General features: G+C 43.4%; 1 protein-coding gene across 2 annotated transcripts in view; it reads left to right on the top strand.

Annotated features, from left to right (window-relative positions):
• PDE6C (phosphodiesterase 6C) overlaps positions 1-16,347 on the top strand; it is a 49,342-nt gene that overhangs the window by 9,327 nt on the left and 23,668 nt on the right. For both annotated transcript variants that reach the window (XM_041743850.1, XM_041743849.1), the window contains 6 exons: positions 927-991; positions 1,092-1,158; positions 5,822-5,869; positions 10,211-10,360; positions 10,936-11,079; positions 12,363-12,431. In XM_041743850.1, the coding sequence (XP_041599784.1) occupies positions 927-991; positions 1,092-1,158; positions 5,822-5,869; positions 10,211-10,360; positions 10,936-11,079; positions 12,363-12,431 (543 nt within the window). The remainder of the gene's footprint in view (positions 1-926; positions 992-1,091; positions 1,159-5,821; positions 5,870-10,210; positions 10,361-10,935; positions 11,080-12,362; positions 12,432-16,347) is intronic.

Below are 16,347 nucleotides of genomic sequence, written 5' to 3'. Positions count from 1 at the left end.
CACTGGCCCGAGAAGCCCTGGGTTCTAGTCGTGTAAGTTTCTGGGGGGGCCTCGGAGTAATAGAAAGAACACTGGACAAGGAGTTTGAGGTTCAAGTCTCAGCTCTTCCCAAGCCAGCTGGGTGGTCCTTGCCTAAACTCATTATTTAACCTCTCAATTTCCTTTTCTATGTAGCTGGGCTTAGTGAATCAGTAATTTGCAATAGGGAGGGACACATCAGAGCACCGGCCTAGCTTTTTGAGCACACCATGCTCTCCTTCAAACTTGCTAGATTAGAAACTCTTGGCAAGGATTGAGTTAGATTTACTTTCCCCCTCGACAGCAAGCTTCAGAAGGCAGGAATGATGTCTCACCACCGTATTCCCAGCACACAGGGAAGCGCGAGGGTACTGGGATGGAATGTGTCCAGGCCTCCAGTTCTTCATCAGCCCAAAGAAGTAGAGAGACTAGTTCTTAAGTCCCTCCCAGCTCTGACAAAGTACCCACTGAATCCTATTGCTGAGGCATCTGTTCAGATCAGCTAGTGCTGGAAGCCAGGAAGTGTTCCTTGTATGGTGGGGAAGGGAACACATTGACCGAGGTGGAGAAAATACATGCTTTATTCCACTACAGTTCCACTATCAGGTATTTCTGGGCAATAGAAACAAATCAGTTAAAAGTAAAACAAGATTCCTTTGAAGGCTGTCTGGGTAAATTAGACATTTGAAATTGAGCTCAACAGATTTGTTCATGTAGAAAAGCAGCCAATAGTATTTCTAGTTGTATTGCAAGCTTGTAATCAGGACATGAGTAATTTGGTGGTAGTTATGCAGAGCAATGTGGTTAGAAAATAAGGTACAATTAAATGAGCTTTAAAGTATAAGTTTGCTAATGAAAAGTGTTTTCTTTGGGAAATAAGATCATTCTCATAACCTCTTTTCTCTTAGGAAGTCATCTTTTATAAAATCATCGATTATATTTTACATGGAAAAGAAGAGATCAAAGTGATACCGTGAGTACTGGGCTTGAAGCAGCAGGAGTTGCCATTTTGTTTTTGCCATGGCGCATTTCTCTGTATGGCAATGATTCTCTTTCTTCTAATCTTCCTCAAGGACACCTCCCACAGACCACTGGACTCTTGTTAGCGGATTGCCAACATATGTTGCTGAAAATGGATTCGTAAGTTACTGAATACATTCAAATCTTGAATAGTATTGGCTGAAACTCTTATTAGCTAGGGGATGGGAACAGTTGTGAAAGTAAATTGCAGGAGGTAAGAGTCACGTGCCCCATAAAACGTGGGAGAGAGGAATCTTGGCAGTTGAAAGGAGGTTGGTTAACTAGCGACTTCCCAACTCTACACAAAAATATTTAGTCAACATGAGAAAGATCCATCCGTTTCCCCAACTTCTTATTCAGCCATCATGCAAATTTCAGATGTCCTTTGGAAATTTGTGACTATGATTCATGTTGGGTTTAATTTGATCTCAAGTATAGTTACCTTGGTCAAGACTTTTGAAGCATGGGAAATTAGTGACAAAAGATAAAAATGTTTAAATGGAGAACTTTGCCACTGATAGCAATATAAAATGAGTGAGTTGATAGAGGACGTGAAGAGTTTTGCCCAGATACGGGTGGGGTGGGGTGGTGTGGGCAGACAGCTGGCCAGGTCTGGCTAAGAAACGTCATGTGTGGATGGACAGCAAATGAGAGGTCTCTGCTAGGTCCCATATAGCCAGAGAACCAGGGTCACAACAGCTTTCCCACTCCACCTCTAACATACTTTCCTTTCTTCTCATGGTTGATCTCTCTCCCTTGTTGGGCTTCTCCACCATCTGTCATCTTTTGGCATCAAGATTCTTCCCTGCAAGACAGTTCTGATGCTTCCAACATTTCTTTATGTTGGCATTTTCCTATCTTCCCCCTTACAAATCCAAGTTCCTATAATGTATGTATAGCACTTATTTGCATATTTGGTTTGTCTTTAGTGTTTTTGGCAGTGTTTATTCATCTTCATTATTTAGTAAATGGGCATGTAAATTATAGTGACTAATAGAGTGACTCAACGGTCAGAGGGAAGAGGAAACAAAACCTAGGTTAGATCCTGTTTCCTTTTACTGTCACAAATTTGCCTCTGCTTAGTGGGTTTGGAATGGTAACAGAGTAAGGAAAATTTTGGATGTGACTGCAGGATCTTCACATGTCATAGGGCTCTACTTTGGGGTTTCCAGAAACCCCCCTTTGGGGGTCATCGATTATAGGACCAGGTAACCTCAAACAGGTGACATGATTCCTTTTTCTAGTGTAAAGACATGCCAAAGGGGAAGGAAAAAAAAAAGAGAGAGAGAGAAAATAAGTTTCTGCCTTTTAGGAATAAATAGCACTATATACTAACAAATAACATGTTTTCAGAATGGCTCCAAAATAATCTAAATGTTTTTTAAGGGTTGTTCCCGACATAGTACTAATGACCAAAACGGTTCCATTTCATTTCTGAATCCACAGATACCACGATTTTTCAGCTTCAGTATGTCACCAAATTCTCCACTATTGGCCCCTGTCCTTGGTTTCCTGGCAGGCCACCTACCAGGCTCCTGTTTAGAGCTTTAATCAAATTTGATATGGCTAAAGCTGCCATGGCCAGTGTAGAGGGATTTACACTCTGACTTCTAAGTACCTATTCTCTCCTAGGCTGTTTCCTAGGGAAACAGGTTTTCCCCCCAGAATCAATTTGGACAAAGTGAATATATCAAAAGCCAATTCATTGGATGGTTAATTTGCCAAGTCGTCAACTTGCCACATGACCAACTTGCCAAGGGATGGATTCCCAAAGCATGGGAGGATTCTCCCCCGGGTTTTGGTTCTATCACAGATCTGCCACATATGCCTCACTGCTGCCTTTCACATCTCAACTCCTGCCCTGGGACCCACCCCTGCTCTGCCAGTAGCCTAAAACTGATGGCAAACTGTTGTAAATCTAGTTTACAGTATTTCTTACCAAGTTGCTCATTAGGCAAATTGGCATTAGCAAGGTGGAGATTGGTTTCCAGAGAATTGAGCTTGAGCCATTTCCTGACTCTCCATCATTAAGGTGAACACACATCCCAGTTTGCCTGGACCAGCTTTCATGTACACCTGTGGTGCTGGGGTGATTAATAGTCCTCCCTTTTATTTACAAAGGTGTCACCCTATACTATGTACTTACAAGAGGTGGGACTCGCTAAAAACATATTTTGTGTTTAGCACAGGATTTTCTCAAACTTGACATTATTGACATTTGGGGCCAGATGATGCTTTGTGGTGGGAACTATGCCAGGCATTGTAGGATGTTCAGCAGCATCATTGTCCTCTCCCTACCAGATGCTGTATACCACCCTGGCTGAGAACCACTAGTCTTAAGTGTCATATCAAACATTTCAGCAGCCTCAGCCAGAGCAATGCATTCCTAGTGGGCCTGCTATAATATGGCGGAGCCCTCTGGTGAAGAGAGCAAGAGGCTATGAGTCAAGAGCCCTGACTCAGTACTACCATGGGCAAATTCCTTGGCAAATCCTTGACCTTGGGCACATCCCTTGACCTCTCTGGGTTTTAACATTCACATTTGTAAAATAAGGTTATTGACCTAATTATTTGGGATATGGGGACTTCAAGAATTTCTAAATGCTATTTCTAGATTAAAATGATCTGCAATTTTAATCATAATTGTTTGTGCTCCTATATAGTGTCAAAACTTTTCCTTTTAGCTTTTTAAAACTTTTTTCTCAATCATTTCCCTGAGTTAGAGAGAAAGGATAAAGGCAAGCTTTAGGGTGAGCTGTCACCCTAAAGGGTGAGCTCACCTTTAGGGTGAGCTGAGTCCCTCAGCTGGACCTCTCTGGACTCAAGAGGACACATGCACAGGGCTAAATTCCTGGGACGCCTGGGTGATGCTGGTTGAGCCATCAGCCTTCAGCTCAGGGTGTGATCCCAGGGTCCTGGGATTGAGTCCTGTATCAGGCTCTCTTCGGGGAGCCTGCTTCTCCCTCTGCCTATGTCTGCCTCTCTGTCTCTCATGAATAAATAAGTAAAATCTTTAAAAATAAATAAATAAACAAGTTAATCCCAGCTCTGAAAGGGACATGACAGGCACCGATTGAATGATTTCTAAGATGTTAAAAATGAGAATTAGGCACATCTGTGAATTGAATTGGAGGCACTAAAAACAGGATCAAGCCACACTGGAATTAAGACCTGTGAACTGAGAGAGGGGGCGGGAGAGAGAAAGGAGAATTTCTGAATCCTGAGATAGAAGCTTCACCTCTCTGACCTTAACCCATCCATAGATACTCTCTAGAGACCTTAAAAGTCTGGGTAAAACCTCACACTATTGATAGAAAGGTCAGAAAAGAGAACTAAGCTACTTTTTTGCCTCTTTAAAACATACTTGAAGGATGCTCAGCCAACAATTCATGTAATTCATTCAGATTAGATCATAAAATTATGGATAGCACACATAATTCCTTAAATTCTTAGGCTGTATATACTAACAAAAACTTTGAAAGACTTTCACAGTTGCTTTTAAAAGTAGCACAAAAATAGCTAATGTGGCTTAACCACCCATGGCTAGAAGCACTAACCTTGGACCAGAGGGGCCACACGCTGGGGCAGCAGGTGTAGGAGGCCACAGCTACCTGCTTACCAGATTGTTAGATTATCAGGGATTTTATGAGCAAATTGTCAGTGACTGACATCCCCCATGGTAGGAGTATTAATGCCATGGAAATGGGCAAATCTTACAAAGGAGGGCCTTCCCTACCCCTCACCAGGAGAGCTGATAACACCAGCACCCTCACCCACACCCCACTTCTAGTTTCGTCCCATGTTTTTTTTTTTTTAAGATTCATTTATTTATTTGTTCATGATAGACACAGAGAGAGAGAGATATAAAGAGAGGCAGAGACACAGGCAGAGAGAGAAGCAGGCTCCATGCCGGGAGCCTGACACAGGACTCGATCCCAGGACTCCAGTATCGTGCCCTGGGCCAAAGGCAGGCACCAAACCGCTGAGCCACCCAGGGATCCCTCATCCCATGTTTTGAACAAAATCTCTTAACCTCTTTGGGCTTCTATTTCCTCCTCCTTAAAAGAAAAATCATAAGCTTAATTATTAAAGTTACTTCCAACTTCAAAATGCTATGATTTTAAGTTCTACTATCATTTTGGTGGGAAGAAAGATACAGCATTTTATTAAGACTTCAAATGACATCTTATAGTGATTATCTACTGTGGTGTACCTAAAGTTTGCCTGGCTGTTTTTTCCTGCCCCTTAGCCACCTTCTTGTAACTCAGATCCCACATAAGAAAAAAAAGAAAAAGAAGAAAGAGAAAGAGAGAAGAAGAAGAAGAAGAACAAGAAGAAGAAGAAGAAGAAGAAGGAAAGAAGAAGAAGAAGAAAGAGAGAGAGAGAAAGGAAGGAAGGAGGCGAAGGGGGGGATAGGGGAACCAGAGCCTCCCCAACATCACTGCCACACCTGCCCCAGCAGAACAGTCTCCTGCTCAGCTTCCTCCCCTCCTTGCTCTGACAGCTAGTTGTTTCGAATTTGGAAGAAGAATCCTTAGAGGCTGGGAGTAGGAAAGAGCAAAGATGGTGCTAAATGTCATGCACTGACTTAATTAGCAGAAGAGAACCCCGATGCGTTGTTAGCACGCGTGGTGCAGCCGAGATTCAGTGTGAATCATTTGCCTGTGAGCCACGGAGAGCCGCCAAGCCTCGCTTCCCGTGCCTTCTTCCTTATTTCTGCTCTGTGGGTTAATGGTTCCAACACACGATGTTTTAGGGACTTTCGTGTCCTCTTACTTTACAGATCTGCAACATGCTGAACGCCCCCGCGGATGAGTACTTCACGTTTCAGGTAACGTCGCCCTCAGCCAGGCCTCCCGATCAGCGATCAGCGCTGCGCAGCCGCAGCCGCCCCCGCCCCCGCCCCCGCCCCCGGGTCAGCCCTGAGCTCAGGTGGCCGGAGGCACTCACAAGGCTGATGTGCCATTCCCCCTGGCTAGGCCAGTGCCACCAAGTCGCACATTCTTCAGAGAAGGGAGAAGAGGTGAGAGAAGGAGGGGGATGAGAGAAAGAGGCCAGGCGTTTGTCACCCAGCATGGGGGTGGGGGGTGGGGGTGGGCGTGTCTCCTCCCTTCTCTCCCACTCCCAGTCATCCAGAGGTTAAACCAGTGCCTGGCACGTCAGGGGTTCCCACTAAGTGTTCTTTGCATGAGCGATTAGCTGCATATGGTCTACCACCTGGATTCAGCCCTTTGGTGGTTTCCCAGGCCCTTCTCTGCAGCTTATTGGAAAAGAAAAACTATGTTTGGGGTCCCCAGGGGCCTCTCCTGCTGGCAGACTGTTTTATCTCTCCTCCTGCCACATCCAGGGATCTCCCTCCCCACCCGGCTGCTGGGGAGAAACTGGAATGTATCCTTGCAGCCTCTCCCTTTCTGCCTGCTGGCCTGTGTTTTGTGTCCTATTCTAACAAACACCGGGTTAGAGCCCTGATTGCAGTAGGAGCAGAGCCAGCCCTGGCAGTGGGGGCCGGGAGGGCTGTCTCCCCATCTCTCGCACAGACACGCACAGAGCCCCATCTCCACCTGACGGAAGCTGGCCTCCTTGGCCGGAGGGGTCTGTGAGCAGCAGCAGCAGCAGTCGCAAGTGCACTTGCTGGGTTTCCGGGAAGGTTTCCCTCTGATCTCCCCGCTCATCCCTCTGCTCACCGACCTGGAAAACACACAAACACCATATGGCACGTTTGCCCTAGTTCCTCCCTCCTTGCAGACAAAGCCTCATTGTTGTGACTGTGCTGTACCAGCCCCGACCCCTATATTTATGGCAGTTGGGTGCCAGGAAAGAGGGCACAGGAAGGAAAGAGGGGACAAGCACTTTCTAAAGTGACCTTATGCAATTATTGTCTGAATGGAGAGGGAAGGGAGCTGACCCAGGAGAACAGGGCTCTGCTCTGAGGTTTGAGGTCAGCCGCACGTGGCTCTAACGGCCCTGGCTGCGAGGAGGCCAGGAACCTCTCTGGGGTAAACCTCCAGCCCATAGGAATTTCCCAGCTCTCCAAGAAACACCAGTGTGGTGCCCGTGAAACTGTGCTTCTCAGGTCTCTAGCTGCGGGCAGGATGACGGTGCAGTGGCTGCTGGGCTGGGAAATCCACTGTGGCCATAGCACTGGGCAGCTTCCCATGGACCGCTCTCAGCCCCTGGCTCAGTGTGGCAGGGACACCGACACGGGCCCACTACTGGGAAACGCCAGCAACTCTGACCTGCTACATTGGCCCTCGGAATCCCCAACAGCCCCGCCAGCTCTGACAATGGTACTGTGATCTAGGATACTACCCCCCACCAACCATCCTTCATCCACTCTTCTGTCCTTAGCCTGGGTCAGGACTGCGTCTTGATGGTGTTCGCAGCCCCCTCAGGCTCCCTCCTGAGCTTCCCCACAGACACTGCCCCTGTGGATCATTCCACAGAGCAGACTCAGGATCGGGTGGCCGCCCTCCCCAGGTCTCCACCTCTTTCTCTCTGCCTTCGCACTCTCTCTTCACCTGCTCATGCCCCCCACCTCTACTCTCACTAGCCTCTTTTGTACCTGGGGAGTTTGATGGGAAAACTACCTATTCAAAGCAAACTATGGTCGGAGCAAGCCTGCAAAGGCAATGGTTCTCAAACTATGTTCCTCAGGGGTCATGGTGTATTAGCTTTCTATTGCTGCTGTAACAAATCACCACTGATGCACAACTGTATTATCTTATGGTTCTGGAGTCAGAAGTCCAAGATGCTCACACTGGGCTAAAATCAAGGTGTTGGCAGGACTGTGTTCCTTTCTAGAGGCCATAGAGGAGAACTCATCTCCTAATCTTTTCTAGCTTCTAGAAGATACCTGCATTCTTTGGCTCATGGCTCCCTGCCCTCCTTGAGGCCAGCAATGACATCACCCTGATCTTGCTTCTGCTGTCTTCTTCACTGATTCTGACTCTGACTCTCTTTTCTACTTTTAAGGATCCTTATAATTACATTGGATCCTCCTTGAAAATCCAGGATAATTTCCCTATCTTAAGGGCAGCTGGTGAGCAACCTTGATTCCATCTGCTGTTTTAATGCCCATTTGCCATGTAAAGTAACGCATCTACAGGCCCTAGGGTTTGGGTGTAGACAGCTTCAGGGTGTCACTTGAAGTGGATAAAGAATTCTTCCTTTACATCAATTAGAGTGAACTTCAATTCGTAGGGAAAAAAAATACATAGAATTTTCTGTTTTAAATCTTTGTCCTATTAATTTTTCTTAAATCTTAAGTTCCTTCTACTACTTTTCTGTCAACAAGCTCTAACTAACTTAGTAATAGCAAAACACATGAACATGAGCAGGCAACAAATGCATATTTATTGAAAATGAGAAACAGTCACTGAAACTTATTTTGGAAGCTTTGAAAAATATACAGGGCACTTATGGTTGCGAAGCTATTTTGCATACAGGTAATTTATTTTCTGCAATTGATTTTGTCCCTAGTCTACGTGACAGTGTAAGTATAGAAACATTTCACAGTATTTTCCGAGGATAGAAACTTTGAGAACCACTGTGCACTGATTGTTTCCTGAAGCTTTGACCATTAGGAACATAAATTGAGGTTTAGTTTCTCTGCTTTTCTTTCCAAGTATAAAGACGAGCCCTTTGGCTAATAAGCAGCTGTTTGTTGAGCACCTGTCACGTGCCCAGCACCCTCCCATCACTTACATGGAGCTAACAGTGTGTGAGACACTCTTTAGCAGGATTAGACGATAGCCTCACAGACAAAATAAAAAATTTCGAAGCATTTGGAAATTATCTAACTGCTAAATTGTGTGCTCCAGGCTCTGAGTGCTGATAGAATTCTGAAAAAGAGAAGTTCCGTATGAGTGAGAAAGCTTAGAGAAGGCTTCACGGGAGAGGATGGCTGATGATGCTACAGGAAGCAGAAGAAGGAAGAGCGTGGCGTGCTGAGTACTTGGCTACCCTTGCCTTGCTTATACTGTGCGGGTGCCACACCACGGATCTTAGACATCAGGGGACACCACAATTACCTTGGGAGCTTATTTAAGTTGTACATCCTAAAATTATGAAACAAGCTTTTAAAAAAAAATTTGTTGCACATTGTCTGTGGGCCACACTATAAGAAACTTTCTAAACTTCTGTGTCTGCATCCCCCACAAGAATGTTACTGTCTGGAGGCTAGGGCCTGTGATTTATTCCTCTTTGTAGCCCCAGCAACTAGCCCAGGTCCTCGCACATTAAGGGGCTTGACAGACGTTCACTAAATGGAGAAGCACCCCAGAACATGAGACTGTTTTGAGGGATCAGTCAGGAAAATAGAAACCGTACTAGGAATTTCAACAGAGAGAATTTAATATAAAGTATTAGCTAAACAGGTGTTAGGAGAGAGAAAAAGTAAATAGGGAACACTGGGAGTAAGTGCTGGAGAGACAGAGAAGAGATTAGAGTTGTCACAATGCAGATACTTGGCTCTAGTATACCTAATCAAGTGTGCTAGAATAGTTTTATGGCTATATAGCCCTGGCCAAGTTCTGACACAGTATGGAATTGTACATCTGACAGAAAGATTAGATTATTCTTTCTTTAAAGATAGGCTACGTTGGGAGAAAGGTGGCTAGAAGGTAGTTCAGGGAAGACTTGAGGTGCTACTGTTAGTTCTGTATCTCGATTCTGGTGAGGGTGCACACAGCTACACATGTGATGGCTGCACAGAAACACACACACACGCATGCTCGTATGCACAAATAAGTACACATAAACCTAGTGAAATCTGAGTGAGATCCATGGTTTGTATCAATATCTATTTCCCAGTTTTGATAGTGCGGTATGGTTTTCCAAGCTGTTACCACCAGGGAAACTGGGTGATGGGTGCACACAACTTCTCTGTACATTTCTTTTTTTTTTTTTTTATGATAGTCACACAGAGAGAGAGAGAGAGAGAGAGAGAGAGGCAGAGACATAGGCAGAGGGAGAAGCAGGCTCCATGCACCAGGAGCCCGACATGGGATTCGATCCCGGGTCTCCAGGATTGCGCCCTGGGCCAAAGGCAGGCGCTAAACCGCTGCACCATCCAGGGATCCCTGTACATTTCTTTTATAACATCCTGTGAATCTATAGTTATTTCAAAATTAAAAGTCACAGAAAATAATCTGAATGTCCTTATTGTTTGTAGAAAGGACCTGTTGATGAAACTGGTTGGGTCATTAAAAATGTCTTATCCCTGCCTATTGTCAACAAGAAAGAAGATATTGTGGGAGTAGCTACATTTTATAACAGGAAAGATGGAAAACCTTTTGATGAGTATGATGAACACATTACTGAGGTAAGTGCAATTATAAAATAATGGAGGTAAATGAAATTCATGAAACAGTGGAGGCAGTGTAATTATTTGTTACTCTGGAGGGACATTGTTGAAAGGCAATTAAGGCATGAGTCATACATGGTTGCGGTCAATATGTTCCCATTGGGTCATTTCCATTTCCTGACTTCTGTAGACTATAACATTTTCTTCTGAAGATTGAACTTTGGCTTTACCAAAATTCTTTACAATATTGGAAAATTGGAAAGAAGGTTTCTATTTTCTCTCCCCACCACTTCCATTCCTTGTCATTCTTGCTGTCACCCCTAATCCTCTGAGTTTCAGGGTGTGTCTTATTCCGCTGGATATTTATAATTCCCCTCCTCTAAAAAAGTATTCATAGTTCATTTTGAAAAGCAAGGGCTTAGCCAGTGTTATTGGCTGTGGTTGATTATTAGTACATTTTCTCTTAGATTGAAATAAGAAGCTGGGTTGTTGATGGTGGAAAGGAGATTGATTGATAGAAAAGAATGCAGATGGCTCTCTCTGAAATCAATTTTTTAATTTTAGAGAATTGAATCACATTTTATCCATTCCAGACTCTCACACAATTCCTTGGATGGTCTCTTTTAAATACTGACACCTATGATAAAATGAATAAGCTAGAAAACAGAAAGGATATAGCTCAGGAAATGCTCATGAGCCAGACGAAAGCCACTCCTGATGAAATCAAGTCTATTCTGGTAAGTGGGGAATTCAGTTCTGTGGACATTAGGTGGTATCTAAGCGCAGCTTCTGGAATTTGCCTAATTACCAGAGGTGTGACAAATGAGACCTAAGGAGGAGGAGACAAAGAAAGAAGTTTTGGGGAGGACTCAGGTGGCCTAGTGGACACAGAGCCTTATTAGACTTCTCAGCTGCTTGGCTGGAATAGCACTTTGCTTAAAATATTTTTTTAATTAAAAAACAAAACAAAACAATAACAACAACAACAACAACAAAAAACAGCTCCCGGGTCAGTAGTTGCTGAAGGAGTGACATCTAGATTCAAGAGTGTTAGCAAGGAAAAAAATATTTCCAGGAAGGGAAATGTATTAGTCAGCTCTTGCCATATGATGCTGCATAACAACTATAACATCTCAGTGGTATACAACAATAAACATCTATTTCTGACTCATGCATTGGTGGGTTGACCAGGCTCCAACTGATTCTTAGTTGGGCTTGGCTCTAAGCCATGAGTTTGGTTTCCTCTAATGCATATATCATCCTTCTTGACCAGCACTACTTAATAAATGTTCTTCTTATGATGATGTCAGAAGTGCAAGAGAGCAAGCCCAACTGTGCATGCTCATTTCAAGTCTTCGCTCATGTCACATTCACTAAAATTCTCATTGGCCAAATGTGGCCAAGACCAATATCATGGATGCTGGGGAAACCAGTAGACATTTACTGACAATGTTCTAATCACCACCAAATGAAGGGGGAAAATCACATACCCACTATCTTTATTCCTTTTATTTTCCGTAGTTTTCAGAGTGTGTGTGTGTAGGTGTGACTTTCTTGGGGTTGTTTTTTTCTTTTTTCTTTTTCCCTAGTTTCAGTTTTGTTAAGTGGTTTGGGGGTTAAGAGAAATTTTATTTGACAGTTTGAGATGTTAAAAATGAAAATCTGGGGAGGGTGAAGGGAAATTGCTATAAACTCACTCACAGAAAAACAAATGTAAGCCACTCATTTTTTTCTTTCTTTCCTGCCTACATACAAACAACCCACATTTCTCTCTCTGTCTTTATCTAAGACAGCAACTGTTACATTTTACATTTTGGGGGAATAAAGAAATCAATTATATTGGGGGGGATTTGGAGAAAATTCTTCATAATAATGCTATAGGTCTTCTTTGTATCCCCAAAACGTCTTTGCATAGAACTCATTACAGCATATTTTAAATATATTTAAGCCAATTTTAAGAGTAGCAAAATCAGATAGAAATTCATAGGAATTTCACAGCTCAACTGCTTTTACATTTTAGAAAATTAAAGAGAAGTTAAATATAGATGTAATAGAAGACTGTGAAGAAAAACAACTTGTCACAATTTTGGTAAGTGTTTTACTTTTATCCCTAATGCCTTTTAAATAAAATGTATTAGGATGCTTGTTCTCATTTCTCAAGTAAGTGTTGAGCTTCCTCTTCTCTGATACCTTTAAAGGCTAAAAAGAAAAGAGATTTCTTATAAAGAGTAATCTTCCAAGGCTCTGTGTTTCTTCCTCCTTGTCTCTTAAAGTCTAATCCACAAAGATAATTTAGAATCAGAAACCAGACTTCCACATAATGGAATGCAGGCACAGACTCTAGGGATATTATGGCCTTGTTTATTTTAATAGTTTTGGATTGCAGCATGGTCACCCCGGAAGACATGACAAAATTACAGTAGAACATAGACCCTTCAAGGCACAACTGTCCTCTGCCAGCTCTGATGTATTTCTTCTGGAACTTGGAAGAATGCAGTTCTTTCCTGTTGCAGCCATCAGGCCACCCCTATTATTTCTAGTTGAAATAACTTCTCTTCCAGTTATTAATCTATATTTGGTTCTAGGTAGTTTTGCCCTAAACTTTTTTGCCATAGACTAATTTGCTGTGAGCATTTCAGGGCAAACGTTTATGCTGCATAAGTGGCTTGGAAGGCAATTTTGCTATAAAAGATAAAATAATTGGTTGACAGTTTGGTTTCCTCTCTTTGTTGGTAAATCAACTACCTTCAGCAGAGTTAATTTATTGAAGCTAGTTGTCCATTTGGTTTCATTTTTCCATTGATAAAAACTCTTGTTCTTATGTAAACCTCAGCTAGTCCTCACAATGATCTGTGTGGACCCCAGCTAGCCCTCCTATTAGTCTATGCAGGGACAAGTAGAAGAGGTGGTCTTAAAATAGTGGATGACGACAACTCTGCATATGGACCTGCTAGAAATTTTGGTGATAAACCTCGCTGGAAGTGTGGACTAGAGTGGAAATCCAGACTGCTCACCAGAAAATGGTAGCATACCAGTTATAGCGATCAAAGCTCAGTTACAAACACATTACAGCATTGGTGTTTCTTCCACATTTCCCACAGAACTTTGGAACGTCTATCAGCAGACATGAGACAGTCTGCCAAGAACAAACAATGGTGTAAAGGGCTTTCACAACACAACACAAAGCTCTGTTACAAATATACATCCTAGTATTTGGAAACTGATACCTCTTAATGAAGGAAGAAATTTTAGTGAAAAAACAGTGTGAGGCTAAAGGAGGAGATAAATCAACAAGCAAAACATACATATATACATATATATGTATATATGTATGTATAATACTATGGACAAAAGACTTCAAAGACAAGTACTTAGGTTCAATCCGCAGAATAAAATCAGTTCTTTGCACTGTGTTGCCATGAATCTACCCTATACATTTTAAATATATTCAAATATTTTTTTATTTTGCAGTAAAGTCTCTTTCATTTTATTACTCATTTTTTGTGTTTCATAAGATCCTTTTTATTTTATTTTTTATTATTTAATTAGGCTCCACACCCAGCATGGAGCCCAACATAGGGCTTGAACTCTTGACCCTGAGATCAAGACCTGAGCTGATATCAAGAGTCAGATGCTTAACCGACTAAGCCACACAGGCGCCCTCATTACATTCTTTTTAAGGAATGTCCCTTTCTTATTTTTTTATGGTTTTATTTTTATGGCAAAAATGCCTCATAGCCAATTAGTTATGTGGCAAAAATATTTGCAACAAAAATGCTTGCAGTGAAAATGCAATCATGGTAAGTGGAGATCATGTTTGGAGAACCTCTCTGAAATATTTGATTGTTTGTTTTTTGAGTCCCTAAGTTTTATGCAGTAATGATTTGGGATGAGCCTAGAGTAGATTTTATATTCAAACAGGCTGTTTTTGTGTAAAGCTACTGGTTCTTTGCTCATTTTATTGCTTTTCCAACGAAAGGTCCTTCATCCTCTAAATGGAGAACCAGCAAATTTCTACAGTGGCATGGATGCCAATTGCAGTTTTGTTTTACAAGGAAGACTGAGGTAGCCACACACTGACACGGGCAAAGGAAGCGAGGAAAGTGCTCCCCCTACCCTCTCCTTACCAGGATGTTTCAGGGTGCCCTGTGACTCACAATGACCATACCATAGATCTAGAGAGAATTTCCCAAAGAAGTACCTCAGTCACTCATCCTTAATTCTGTTTTTCCATTCAGTCAGTGGTTATCAAGGTGCACTCCAATACAAGGAGCTGTGTTTCGTCCCTAGCACAAAAAGTAGTATGGTCTGGTCTTATCTGGCTCAAGAAGCTCGTTCATTAGGGAGATAAAATATAGGCAATGAATGACACTGCCCCTCATGGATGAATTCCCAGAGTGTGGGTACCAACGGCCCTGGGGAGGCCAAGGGGCTGGTTTTACTCACAGACAACGGTAGGACACAAGATGGCAGCTGTGTCAGGGAGGCTTCATGGGAAAGCAGGATTCATCTGGGCAGAGGTTGAAGTCAAGGGTTTGGGGACAGCTGGAGGGGAGAAGGGGAAGCAAGTACAGACCAGGGCATTTAGTCACAGAACCATCATCTTTTGGAAACCAAAGCCAGCTGTTGGGAGCAGAGGGGAGGAGCCCTGAGGCCTGGCAGGAAGGCGGAAAGACCAGGACCACCTGGTTCACAGGGACCTGGGATGTGACTCAGGTGCCCAGGGGGATCCTTCTGGGAGCAGATGGAGCAAGCCAGGCCTCAACAGGCACCATCAGAACCACTTCATAGTGGAGTGGGATGGCAGCTGCTCCCAACTGCCCTCATCCCAGCTTAGCTGTGTGATTCCTGCAGAAAGGAGAAAATCGGCCTTGGGTGCCCAGAGCTCCTACTTATGGGACCAACCAAAGCCTTTATGTTTATCAGCTCTCTGTACCACAGATTTTAAAACAGCTGTTCTTCAAAACCTATACTTTTTGTAATAATCTACCTTTTATTGATTTGCCTCCTACTGCAAATGGGGCCTGGCAGTCATTCTTCTGAAAACTTTTTCCTTGGTTTCCTGCTAAAATGCACATTTATACTTTAGTGTGACTGAGCCCTTAATGCATTAAAAAAACATTTTAGTATTTTATCTTCGCTTTGCTAACTGTAGCACTGAGACAACCTCCAGCAGGGAGTCTGCTCCCCACCACACCCCATTAACTTTCTCTTATTCCGAGTTTTAAAGGATGTGCTATAATATTATGTGTCTCTCCCCGTAAGAATGCATGTTTCCGGGGGTAGTGACAGTGTCTGCTTTATTCATCCATGATGCCAATAACACAGAGAGGAACCAATAAATGTCTGTTGAATGGATAAATAATCAATGAATGAGAGAAAAAGAAGAACCTACATGGGCAAGGAACCTGGGAGGGTTTGGAGAGAGAGAGAAGAGTAGCAAAGGACATAGGAAGGTCCTATGAGAAATGGAGAAAGGGTTTTGTGAACTGAATCTCCATTAACTCTCTCGGATCCAGGCAGATGAAATTAGCACTGCTTTTCAATTGAGGCAGCAAAGACCAAAACGTTACTATTGTTATTCCCATTTCAGGGATGAGAACATTGAGACTAGTTCCATCTGGGAGATGTGGATGTAGCGAATCTGAACCCAGAACTGAAAGCTAGTGTCTTGGCTCCAAACCATTGCTTTGCAGGGTGGAAAAAAATAACCTCTGCCTAAAGTGACCAGTCCAAGGATAGTGCTGGTGAGAAGGGATCACAGGAGGACCCTGGGAGCCCTGGGGAGGGGAGAGAAGGACAGGTGTGAAGGGCCAACCCAGACTCGGGGCTCAGGGGACGAGAAACCATAATTTCACTTAAAACAGCCAGCTACCATTCGGTATTGAAATCTGTGTAAGAGCATGAACTAACTAGCCCCTGGGAAGCCTCCAGCGCGTGGCCTTGGCAGGTGTGAAGGACTTCGGCGGCCTATTTGCTGCTGCGCGTGGGCCCGCAGAGCTCTT

This window comes from Vulpes lagopus, chromosome 2, assembly GCF_018345385.1.
Source record: "Vulpes lagopus strain Blue_001 chromosome 2, ASM1834538v1, whole genome shotgun sequence".
NCBI classification, from domain to species: domain Eukaryota; kingdom Metazoa; phylum Chordata; class Mammalia; order Carnivora; family Canidae; genus Vulpes; species Vulpes lagopus.
The sequence above is the reverse complement of the archived record's forward strand: the minus strand, read 5'-3'. Positions and strand labels throughout refer to the sequence as shown.